This window comes from Cotesia typhae, unplaced genomic scaffold (genome assembly GCF_013202065.1).
Source record: "Cotesia typhae breed Kobodo isofemale line unplaced genomic scaffold, CoteBio_Ctyphae contig_36, whole genome shotgun sequence".
Taxonomy (NCBI): Eukaryota; Metazoa; Arthropoda; class Insecta; order Hymenoptera; family Braconidae; genus Cotesia; species Cotesia typhae.
The window spans coordinates 983177-995364 of record NW_027423744.1 but is presented as its reverse complement, the minus strand read 5'-3'; the positions used below and the strand labels follow the sequence as shown (position 1 = coordinate 995364).

Below are 12188 nucleotides of genomic sequence, written 5' to 3'. Positions count from 1 at the left end.
GTCTTTTTTTTATCTTATAAAAAATATTTATAATGAATAATTGGATTATTTAGTAGTAAGTCAATTGTAACAATCATTTTTTATTAAAAAAAAATTTTTTTTGACCAAAATTAAGTGAAATCTTTAAAATATCTTAAAATCGCTTTTGAAAGCAGTGAAAATTTTTGAATTTAAATTAATTTACAAATTAAAATTATTTTTTTAAAAACAAAATTTTTTTACGTAATTTTCGACAAAATTCTTCCAATTTTTTACGTAATTTTCGACAAAATTCTTCCAATTTTTTACAAAATTTTCTATTTCCGCCAACCGGATTTAAAATACCCGCCAAAAGATCTAATTCCCTTGAAACTTATCTGAATCTTAAAAAAATATTTTTACTCGAAATTCAAAAAGGAAATGAATGTCAAAAAGAATGTCAAATGGTTCTATTAACGTCCTAAAATGTCACATGTCATTAGTAATAAAGTTTATTTATTTTTTATTGTCGTTTCTTCCGCGATCTTGTCTCTAAGCAAAAAGCTACGCATTACTATCGTATCACTGACCTCAGTCTTATGTGCTTTCAATAGTTTTTTCCCCTCCCCTTCTGTTTCGCCAAATGAGCTCCTCCAGCCCCCTCCCCCTCACCCTTCGACGGTCAATATATATAAATATATGTACGTATATTCTCGTTTTATCCGATCTGTATCTTAACACATTTGTCTTTCTCAACAAACAGTTCGAACGTCTATTTTTCACTCAACCCATTGGCACCCGAGTCAAAGATTTCGAAACCGCGAACGCGTCTCGCGGCTTAATTAAATTTAGAATATTTTTTTAATTTCTACGATTCCAATCGGATTATTTGGCACACTGTATTTAAATCCCTTCATTTTTTTTCTTTATCTTCACTTAAGGACGTTCGTGCGTAAGACTTAGTAGTAGATGTAGATTTTTATTTTTTAGTTTTGATAAGTTTAATTAATGATCTTCCCCAAAAATTGAAAATTTGCTATCGATTATTTAATTTATTTACGATTAAAAATTAGATTTTTATCATACAACCTCATGACAGGTCAGCATTTTTTAAATTTAAAATTATAATATTTATTTTATTAATAATGTAGTTAATATAAATGCATCAAAACACACACAGCGTGGACGAACGTTTAAATAAATAATTTATTATTTTACTTGGTGTAATTAGAATAATTAAAATAATTTTAGTTAATTTTTTTAATTGATTTTTTAAAAAATAGATCCCGAAAAAATATTTCAGGTAAATAAACAAAAACTTATAAATCATTTTTTTAAAGACCCCAATAAATTTCATAAAAATTTGTTACTCATTTGACTCTAGCGTAGCGCATAAACGTCCTTAAAAAAAAAAAAAAAAAAAAATTAATTAAATTAAATTGATATTTTACTAAAAAAAATATAAAAGGCCCCGGATTATTCTTTAGAAACTCCCGTTAGATCGTCGCAAAGGGTTAAACTTCAGCCGGCTGAGATAAAACCGAAATAATAATAACTTTACTAAAAAAAATAAAAAAATCATATCCAATTGAAAATTCACTGGGATAAAAACTAAGAAGCATACGATGTGGGTCCTTTATGCTTTTTAAACAAAATTCAACAAAACCTCCCCTCAGACCCAATATTTTCATCTCACATCTCACATCTAACATCTCACGTCTCGTCTTTTCATCGCTATCATTATTATTATCAAACTTTTTTTTTTTCCCTCGGAATAAAAGGGTTCCTCTCCTTATTTTATAATTTTATTCTCCACGTGTGTCCACAAAAAATCTCACAAAAACTAATATTTTAAAGCTTAGTCACGATCTTTTTCAATCTTCCCTCTAAAAAATTACTTATCTGCTTTTGATTATGTATTTTTGGTTTAGCATGATGGAGATGGTACCCAGTTAAGATTTCCATAGGTCATTGACATAATAATCAATTGTTTGAGTGTATTGAAATTTTTTTTCAAATTCATCGTTTGCTACTTTATCATACAGCCGATAAAACTTACCTTAATTACATACAGTCGGTAAAAAAGATTTACCATCCGTAAAGCAACACTATGACTTATCAACGACGACACACTTACCTACAGAAGACTACTTTATCAATTGAGAAGGTGCAGTAGGTTGCTTACCTAGAAATTCATGACTTACCGACAAAATTAGCAAGGAGGTTCACACACTGACGCTAGATGGCCTTATATGTCCCAAAACATTCCTTTAATCAATAAGATACTTGTCACAATTCATTTAAATTAATGATTTTCTGCAATTAAAATCGGAAAATAATTAAAAATTTTTTTAAAATTCAACTTTTGATTTAAATCCAAAAAAAAGGCATCCTAGATAGTGAAGAAAGACAATTAAAATTTTTTATGCGTGTTCCTCCTGAGACAAGACAGACTAGACAAACCTAAACCTTTTTACCATTGGAAGAAGAAGCCGAGCAGAAGACCGGGAAGAAAATCTACTTAATAATTTCTGTTTACAGCCCTGCTGAGTCAGAGTATGTCTCCAGTGCCTGACAACTTAACCACCGGGTCAAAGTCTTCACTAACAGGACAGTCTCTTCAGCAGCAATCCACCCAACAGATCGATTACTCGCGATACGTAAGACGATTCTCATCACCCCTAGAATGCGGGTCGTCTTATTGCAAAGAGCTGGGTTGTCGGGAGCACTTTCACTGTCTAGATTGCAGCGGCCGGGTGTTTGTCAAGAAAGAGGAGATGATAAGACACTTCAAATGGCACAAGAAACGCGACGAATCCCTCCAACATGGGTTCATGCGGTATTCCCCGACTGACGATTGTTCAGAACATCACCCGATGAGAAGCTGTCCTCACAATAGAAAGCAGACGCATTACCATTGCATCCATGACAACTGCGACAAGGTCTACATCTCGACATCTGACGTTCAGATGCATGCTAACTATCATCGAAAGGATTCTGCAATCATCCAGGAAGGGTTCCAACGGTTTCGTGCGACAGAGACCTGCGGGACTGATTACTGTCCGTTTGTTGGTCAAAGAACGACTCACTTCCACTGCAGGAGGTCAAACTGCAGGTACACTTTCAAGAACAAAGCTGACATGGACAAGCACAAGTCCTACCACATCAAGGACGAGCAGCTTTCCAGGGACGGGTTCAAGAAATTCATGAAGTCTGAAGCTTGTCCGTATGAGCAGTGCAGGTTTTCTAGAGTCTGCAATCATATCCACTGCATCAGGCCTCACTGCAGCTACGTTCTCCATTCTTCTGGTCAGCTATTCTCTCATAAACGCAAGCACGAGCGGCATGACTCGGAACTGGCTTACAGAAAGTACAAGCAGGTTGGTCCCAGTGGAAGACCAATGAACTGGGATGAAATAGCAGGATCCAGTGTCTTGAGTATGAATGGCGAGAGTTCTAATGAAGAGCGAGCTTCTCCTAGCTTCTATTCTTTAGAGGATTCGTTCCAGAGCGCAAGCGACCTGGCAATGGATCTGACGGCGACTAACATGAGCACTTCGTTAGCTAGTTCTACCTCGCTGATGGAGCAGCCTTGCTCGCCTGGAGCTTCAACAGGAGGAACTGGTCAGCTGACGGCATCGGAGCTGACTTACCTAGCTCCAGCTTCAGCAGAGTGTCCTTGCAATCACCGAAATGATCACTTCCACTGTGCGTTGGACGGGTGCGGAGCTACGCTGAGAGACCCCAGAGAAGTCCGGGAGCATCTGAGAGAGCACGAGACCCAGGAACGGATTACTGACGCGTACTTTGACGAAGGAACCTGTGAAGACTGTCCTTACGCTGATAAGGAGAAGCACTATCACTGCAACTGGGATAATTGCAAGGAAGTCATCCTGGCGACTGACAAACCCTTCAGGAGGTTGCAGCACTACAAGATCCATGAATACACGAGGCAGTTGAACCTGAACAGCTCGACCCAGATTCTGTCCTCTGATGTAACACTGACCCACCTGACTAACATCGACGCGATGTTCAGGAGGAAGCGCGGTAGGCCTCCCAAGAACCGTGTCATAGAAATCTGGTCTGGAGGCGGAGACTCATCAAGTCACACCCAGGACTCGCCTCAGGCGATCTTCACGAGTTTCAAGCTTCCTAAACCAACTCCTGGTCCTAGTCCTAGTCCCATCGCGCTCAGCCTTGGTCCCAGTCCAATCCAGTCCTCCGTGCAAGACGACGAAGACAGTGAAGACAGCACTGAACCCGAGGGGTTCGCTACCTACAATCCTGACTCCTGTCCTGATCCAAGCTGCGTGATTCGTGGAACGAGACACCATCACTGTTCCCAAGCCAGGTGCTTCTTTGCGACAGACCGGGCAGATCAACTGCTGATGCACAGCAAAGACTTCCACGACAACGTTGATATTCTCCCTGGTTTCGCTTTCTATGACAAAATGGTTGATTGTAGACTTCCTAGCTGTCACAGCAATCGCGTCCATCGGCACTATCACTGCACTAGGATGAACTGCGCGTATTCATTTGTGAGGTATTCCACGATGGCGCAGCACGAGAAGCAACACATGGGTATTATCGAAGAACCGATGGAAGTCCAAGATTCTCTGCAGAACCAACTGCAATCTCAATCCCACTCTCAGAGTCAAGGCCAGATGCTTGGGCAGATTTGCCAGATCCCAGAGAAGCCCAGGATCCAGGTGAAGAACACGTCAGAGCTGATCGACAAGTCGGAGATCTGTCAGGATGATTCACGGTCCATTATTGATGACAAAGACGACGCTAGCCCCGACACTAACAAAACAACTGGTGAGTTAATACGTTAGGTAGGCACGAAGCTAGCGCACTTTTTAGATTATACTTATTATTTTATTATTACCAATGCAAATACATTTTAAGAATGGTAGACGAGACGAATTTGATGAAAATTTTCATACACCAGACTGTCTTGCAATCGGTTGGACGACCAATTGCAAGACAGTCAAATTCACTGCATGACTTGCACGATTGCACTGTTTTACACACACCTCTTACCTGTTTGTTAAATTTATATGTTTATGATCTGTTATTAGTCAGTAAGTTATGATTAGTGGTTAGTGGGCGGTATTTATTCAAGTGTTGGTTGTTTTTGGTTGATTGCTAGTGGTGAGGGCGGCAGGGACCTATTACCCGGTAAGCGGACCGCCGAATGAACCCGCACTTCCGAGCGCCATGCTATCCATGCGAGCTTCCGTGCACCAAGGTTCGTGCCACCGACCAGTTTTTTTTTTCATCTTTTCTCACTATTTTCTCAAAACTTACCACCAAATCAGAATGCTCCAACATTCTGGACCCAGATCTAGCTGGACCATTCTGATGTACGAAACTTCCATCAACGTCTTTCTAATCACTCGTTTCTGTTACAGAACCTCCAGTTCCCTCGACCAGTTCTTCACCGCATACTCTCTACGGACCAGACCAGAGCTGCAGCCGGCCGTTCTGCAAGCTCAAACGGAAAAACCACTACCACTGCAACGCTTGTAACCAGGCCTTTTCCGAGCTGGACCGCCTGGTGGCGCACATCGCCAAGCACTCTACCGGAGCGATCCTGAGCCAACAGCAGCACCCCGAGCTTCCGAATCCCCCGAACATCCCCACTGACTACCTGACCCAGTTGTCCCAGCACAAATCAGACTTCATGTCCCAGAACGTCCAGATGGTGCAGAACATCCAGTACCAGAACATGCGCCAGATGTCCCAGCCCCAGCCTCAGCAGTCTCCCATCAAGGAGATCAAGCTGGAAAGCCCCAGACCTGAACCCCCTGTCCAGATCAAACGCGAGCCCACGGAATCCCGCGAAGAACCCCAACCGGAGAACCCCAATGAAAACAACGGACACATCCAGGTTCCTACCAGCATGGCCCAACCGGTTCCTGGTGGGTTCGAACTGGATCTGAGCCACGGATTCCACTTCCCCAGTCCCGCAGTGATGGCCGCGATGAACCAGCAGCTGGCTTTGATGAACCAGGCGCTCCCGCCGTTCCTGCAGCACGGCGGAATGTACGCCAGTGCTCCCAGCTTGATGTTTGCTCCAACTTTACCGCCTGGAAACTTCCTTCCAGGAAGGGACGACAATCCGCTGGCTTCTCTAGCGGCAAACCTGAACCTGTCCAAGCGGTCCCTCTCTCCGTCAGACGCCAATTCCATGGAAGCTAAGAAACAACGGCTGCATCACTCCATGCGGATGCTCAAGGACGAACCAGTTCCTGATGGGTACGTTCGTTTTAGGTTCAATGAAGACTGCAGGTACCCCCACTGCGGCTACCGTGAACATCAAACCCACTTCCACTGCATGCGTCAGGACTGCGGGTACTCGTTCTGCGACAAGACTAGATTTGTTCAGCACACTGCGAGACATGAACGCTTGGACACCTTGATGGGAAGCGAGTTCCAGCAGTATAGGGCTAATGTTCCTTGTGGCAGAGCCAACTGCGCTTACACTTCTTCTCTAGGTTCCATGCAGAACAAGGCTTCCCACTTTCATTGCTTGAAGTGTGACTTTGTTTGCACTGATACTAACAAGGTCGTCGCTCACAGACGCCAGCACGCTAAATTGGACAGCATTGCTGCAGCAGGGTTCCAGAAATTCACACCCAGTTTACCCTGTGGCGCTGTTCAGTGCCAACATTCTGGCAAACAAACGCACTACCATTGTCTTCAGTGTCAATACGCGGTTCTAGGACTCGCCCAAATGTCCGCTCACAAGTACCGACACATCGACGGCTAGTTTTTGTTGTTAGTGGTAAATTATTCTAGGGCTCACTGCTGCGCCATCTAGAACTCGGCGGGAAATTTTGAGGTTAAATTGTATTAACGCAGTATTGAGCTGATTTGTTATTAAGACTGGCTGGTAAAAGACAAGGAGTTGCATAAATTATTATTATTACTTGTACAATGTACAATTATATAAATATAAATATATATAGAGAACTATTGATACGGATTTGAATTTTTTAAGTATATATCGATGTATGTATTTGTATAATTTTCGTAAGGTAGCCGTAGGAAGTGTGATGCTCAAAAATTATTACAAGGATTCTCCTCCTCTTTGGGAATTAAGGAATTAATTGGTATATTTAATATACTTATATATAGATACATGGATACTAAAAATTAAAAGAAATATATATAGAGCATTGATATATGGATAGAGGGCGCTCTATTGTTTCAAACTTTTGTGTATTGTATACGGAGTCAGCAATGTAGTTTTCTGACGTATGGCAGGTGCCTTTAGGGTCTTTTACGAAACAATGTAGTGTGCCTTAGAATCAGGTCAACAATATTAAATATGGAGTTTTTAGACAAAGCTTGGATTTTATTGAAAAATTTACTGTAGTGCCTTGGAGAGAAATTACGGAGAATTTTTTATAATTTTGTTTGAAAAGAAAATATTGTAGTGCGACTGAGTGGGGGTGGCTTGGCAGACGAAGCTCTTAATAACTAACTGGAGGAGACAGGGTTCGGTTCCTGGTCTGGTTTTTTTTTTTTTTTTTTTTTTTTTTTTTTTTTAAGTCACTCGTCTTTCAATAAATTCTATAATATTCTATTAAAAATTAAAAAAAAATGAAATTAAGAATTTTTCTGGCGGCAAAACAAAATTAAAAAAAAAAAATTTCGACCGGAATCGAACCCAAATCTTTTAGATCCGCATTAAGAGCTCTCTAAGTTATCAAAAATAATTTTTATCATCCAGTTGCATTACTAAAAAAATATCTTTTAAATTTTTATAAAGTTTCTGAAATGTTAAAAAAAATAATTAGTCATTCTATAGAAAAAAAAAGTCATCCTAGCCAACAGACTAGAGAGCGTTAACATCGGCTGGCAAAAAAAAATCTTGTAGACAATAATAAGAACCAAGTATGGTTATACCTCGGTTTCAAAGAAACGCAAGTGAAGTAAAGCTGTAGCGTTCTCATAAATATATATATTGACGGTTTAAGTTTTTTATAGAGACGGTGTACAGCCACTGAAATGGTATTTCCGTTTGGCTAGGTCACAGCAGCCATATGAGTGCCATAAAAACAAGTAATACGATTTAAATAATTAATGTTAGTAACAAACTGTTAAGTATAGCGACCGTCGACGAGGAGGAGAAATTAAATTTATAGAATTGAGATTTCTCAGAATAAATAAAAATATATTGCTGAAATATTAATGAAAATATGGATATAAAATTAATAAATATTATTATTATTATTATTATATGTTAGAGATAATTTAACGAACTAGGTTATGAACACGCATGTATATTTATTTAGACTTAGTGTTCAATAAATAATTTAAGATTTTAATAACTATGTAACTGTTTTCTTTTATTTTAAAGTTATCGTTCGGACTCGAGGCATTGTGAGTCCAAATAATAATAAATATTCATTATTAAATAAATTAACTTATATTTTTAAGGTAGATCTAATCATTTATTGTTTATTATTATTATCATTATTTTTATTATTGATTATTATATTATTGATTATTATTATTATTATTATTATTATTATTATTATTATTATTATTGAAAACTACACCTATGTAGCTGTGATTTCGCTTTGAAAAAGTAAAAATTAAAAAACATATTTATAGCAATCGAAATATTTATTTTGTTTTTTATTTATTTACATTTTTATTTTAAAATTTTTTTGGGGATGAAAAAAATTTGAAGATTTAATGGAAGGTAAGTGAAATATATTACATATAAATCGCGACCCAAATGCCAAAAGGGCGCATATCAATTTATACGCCCTTTGGTACTGCAGTTCCACATTAAGACGCATTAATCTTTTCCTATCCCCACTATAGTCAGCGGCTCATATTTTTTTAGCAATAACAAAAAATTTTGCCAAAACCCGGGATTGAACCGGGGACATTTAGATCTTCAGTCTAACGCTCTCCTTTTTTTTTTTTTTTTTTTTAATAAAGTTTATTTGCTTTCATAAAATACAAAATCTGCTTAGAATCTAAGAAGCTGCAAACAAAAAACTTAAAAATTAGCCATTACAAATCACTTAGACACTATAAGAGTCATTAAATTAAATTGCAAATTGGTCTCCTTGATTGAAGCAGCTTATTGCCAACACAAATTTCTATAAGTTAATATTAATTATGATCAAATTATAAATTATTATTTTTGTTTAGAAACTAACTAATTTCGACCAAAAGTCTTTATATAAAAGTGGAAAAAACTTTCTTTAAAACCACTATGAAAACTAATTTAGTTGGACCTTAAAACTAAATAAATACATATGTACACTATATACAATGTGAGTTGTCCCACTACTGGGTTATGTAAATGCGCAAACGTCTTCTAAGTTCCTTGCGATGCTTAAATTCTTCGGTGAGTCACCAGTATTTATCACAGAGTCTATGTGAATCCATTTTGTCTCTCGTTTTGGCTCATTTGGCTCTTGCTAACTGAATATCCGAATGGAACCGAAGTCTGAGTAGATGATCAATGTGAACACCAAGATATTTAACTACGCTTTTATGAGGAATATCAACCTTTTCGTTGCTGTTAGGTGATAGTGTGGTGATTTTGAAATCTTTAAGCTCAGACAAGGCTTTTTTACTAAGGTGGTTTGATTCCCTCCTAAAGACTATTGTTTCACACTTATCTGGATTCATTCTAAGATTCCAGACACGGTAAAAACGATTTATTTCGTTGACTAGGTATTCTAAGCGATTTTTGAGAGTCAAAGGTTGTTTCTCGGCCACTCCAATTATCAGGTCATCAGCATATGCGATAGCAAACAAATTATCATCAGTGTCAAGTCCGAACGATTTAAGTAGAGCCATGATGAAGATGTTGAAGAGTAGCGGTGAATTAACCGTACCCTGTTGCAGTCCTTCGAGAACCACGTACTTTTTTTTAGACAAATTGACTCCGTCCCAGGTGCGAAACGATCTGTCTAAAATCATGTCAGTGATAGTTAGTACTAAGCATTGCGGGAACCCTAGTTTTAATAGTTTAAAAATTAGACCATCGAGCCAAACGGAGTCAAAAGCCTTTTCTAAGTCAATCAGGGCCACTCCAACCCTGAGGTTCTTAGAAAGGTAGTTTGACAGAGTGTCTACGGTTTTATGTACAGCATGAGTGGTACTATGCATGGCGCGGAAACCAAATTGGAGATCGTGCATAATTTTTTTATTGTTGCAAACTCTGACAATATGGTTGTTTAAGACCATTTCGAAAACTTTACCAAGATTTGAAGTTAAACTTATAGGTCGGTAGCTAGTGGCTTTACTTGAGTCTTTGTCCTTCTTTAATATAGGCAGGACTTTAGCGATTTTCCAGGCAGCTGGAAAGTATGTCAGATTAATTGAATTATTAAATATAATTATCAGTGCTCGGATGATTTTAGCTGGTAGATGTTTTAGAATGATCGAGGGGATCTCATCAGGGCCACTTGAGATTTTATTTGGCAGTTTCTTGAGGATGTTAGTTAACTGGTTTAAGTTAGTGAAGGGGCATTCTTCTTCAGTCTCTGTCGAAGGGCTCAGGGCACTATTAACAATAGAGAAATTAGTAAGAGTTGAGCCGTCAGCATGTCTGGAGTTGAGAGAGTCTTTGATTATTTCAGCTTCTCTGTCAACGATGATTTTTAGTCTTGCTCCTTCCGTAAGGTAACGGAGGGCATTAATGGATTGGTAAAATTCACCGATGACGTTTAATTTGTCAATTGGCTCGGTTATTAAGAGCTCTTCTCCATCCAGGTGTGCAGAGTTGATGTCAATCGCTCCATTCTGACAGACAGGATTAGTAACTTTTACCCTTTGGGCAGCTATTGGTGTGAGCTTTTTTTCCCTAAGAAGCCTGTTGATTTTAGAAAAAAATGCCGTGGGGTCCTTGTGATTGATTTGTCTAAGTTGACCATTCCAGTAGCTTTCCACAGACTTGTTCATTTCTTTTCTGAGCTCAGACTTAATTATATTGATATTAGATTTTATGTTCTCAATAAGTTCTTTTTTATCCGGTCTGTTGGTTTTCTAAACTTTGTGTAGAAGATTAATAGCCTTGTTTTTATTTTTTTGAAGCTGCTTGATTCTAGAGTTGAGGTACTTGAGAGTACTGTCTTCTTTTTTAAATTTTGGAGCAGTTTTATTCATTGCTTTAAGTAAAGTTATGTTCACCTCAGCGATGCTACTATTTACTTCATCTATAGACATATTTCTATCAACTGGGAGATCCAAAATGAATTCAATGTCAGCAATTTTTTCAAATTTTTTCCACTTGATCGCCTTTAGGTTACGTCTCTGGATTTCAGGAATGCTGTTTTGAAGGTTATTACACGGTAGAATTAATGAGAATAGCAGTGCTTTGTGGTCACTGTCATATGCTGCAGTTCTGATTTTATTGTTTGCTTGTAATTTAGTTAAAGTAAGGTTGGTAATGCACACATCCAGGTACGTTTCTCCAGGAGTGAAAGAAGGTAGATCAGTCAAGTAGAATTTGGCATTAAATTTACTGGCGCATTCATGTTCCCATTTTCTGAGATATCTTCCTCTCTCGTTGTCCACTCTGTCACCCCAATCGGTCCGACGGGCGTTAAAGTCCCCTGCTAAAACATAATAATGATTAGGTTCATTAGCTTTTAATTTTTGGAGTAAGTCGTTCAGCTCATGGATAAAAATTTTTCGGTTCGAGTTAGTAGCATAGCAACTGACAAGGAAAATCTTATCAGTCGCTAGTGGTACAGGCGAGAGTTGAATTATTGTGAATTCTAATAATTCGTTATTTATTGAAATAGGATATCTGACCGTTTGGTGACCAATATTTCTTTTGATCATAATAGCAGTACCACCACCTTGTTTTGAATTTGGGCGGTCTGTGCGTATTATTGAGTAGCTTTGTGAGAGCATGTGTTTGTTCATTAGCTTAGTTTCTGAGATAAAGACAATATCCGGTTGATATTGCTCTATTCTGGTATACAACTCAAGTCGACGAACATTACGTTGAAGTGAGTTCACGTTTATAGCCATTAGATTCAAGGTCATTTGCTGTCCGTAAGGACTACTGTTTTCTGGAGTTGGAGATTTCAGAATGTTCGACTTATCCATGTTGGACTCCTAGGAAGTTGAACAGGAAGTCAATTCTTTGCGTGTTGCTCGCTATGCTCTGGTGAATACTCGCACCCATAAGCCTGATTTCTTTAGATAGGGAGCTGATTTCATTTCTGAGTTGATCGACT

At 38.4% G+C, this 12188-nt stretch overlaps 1 protein-coding gene across 4 annotated transcripts in view; it reads left to right on the top strand.

Moving 5' to 3' along the window:
• LOC141526594 (zinc finger protein castor homolog 1) overlaps window positions 1-8595 on the top strand; it is a 78230-nt gene extending 69635 nt beyond the window's left edge. For 3 of the 4 annotated variants that reach the window (XM_074241628.1, XM_074241629.1, XM_074241630.1), the window contains exons 7-9: window positions 2500-4776; window positions 5111-5209; window positions 5373-8595. In XM_074241628.1, the coding sequence (XP_074097729.1) occupies window positions 2500-4776; window positions 5111-5209; window positions 5373-6733 (3737 nt within the window). In that variant the 3' untranslated portion in view covers window positions 6734-8595. The remainder of the gene's footprint in view (window positions 1-2499; window positions 4777-5110; window positions 5210-5372) is intronic. The other variant, XM_074241631.1, reaches the window with a different exon arrangement.
• Window positions 8596-12188: the final 3593 nt, after the last annotated feature.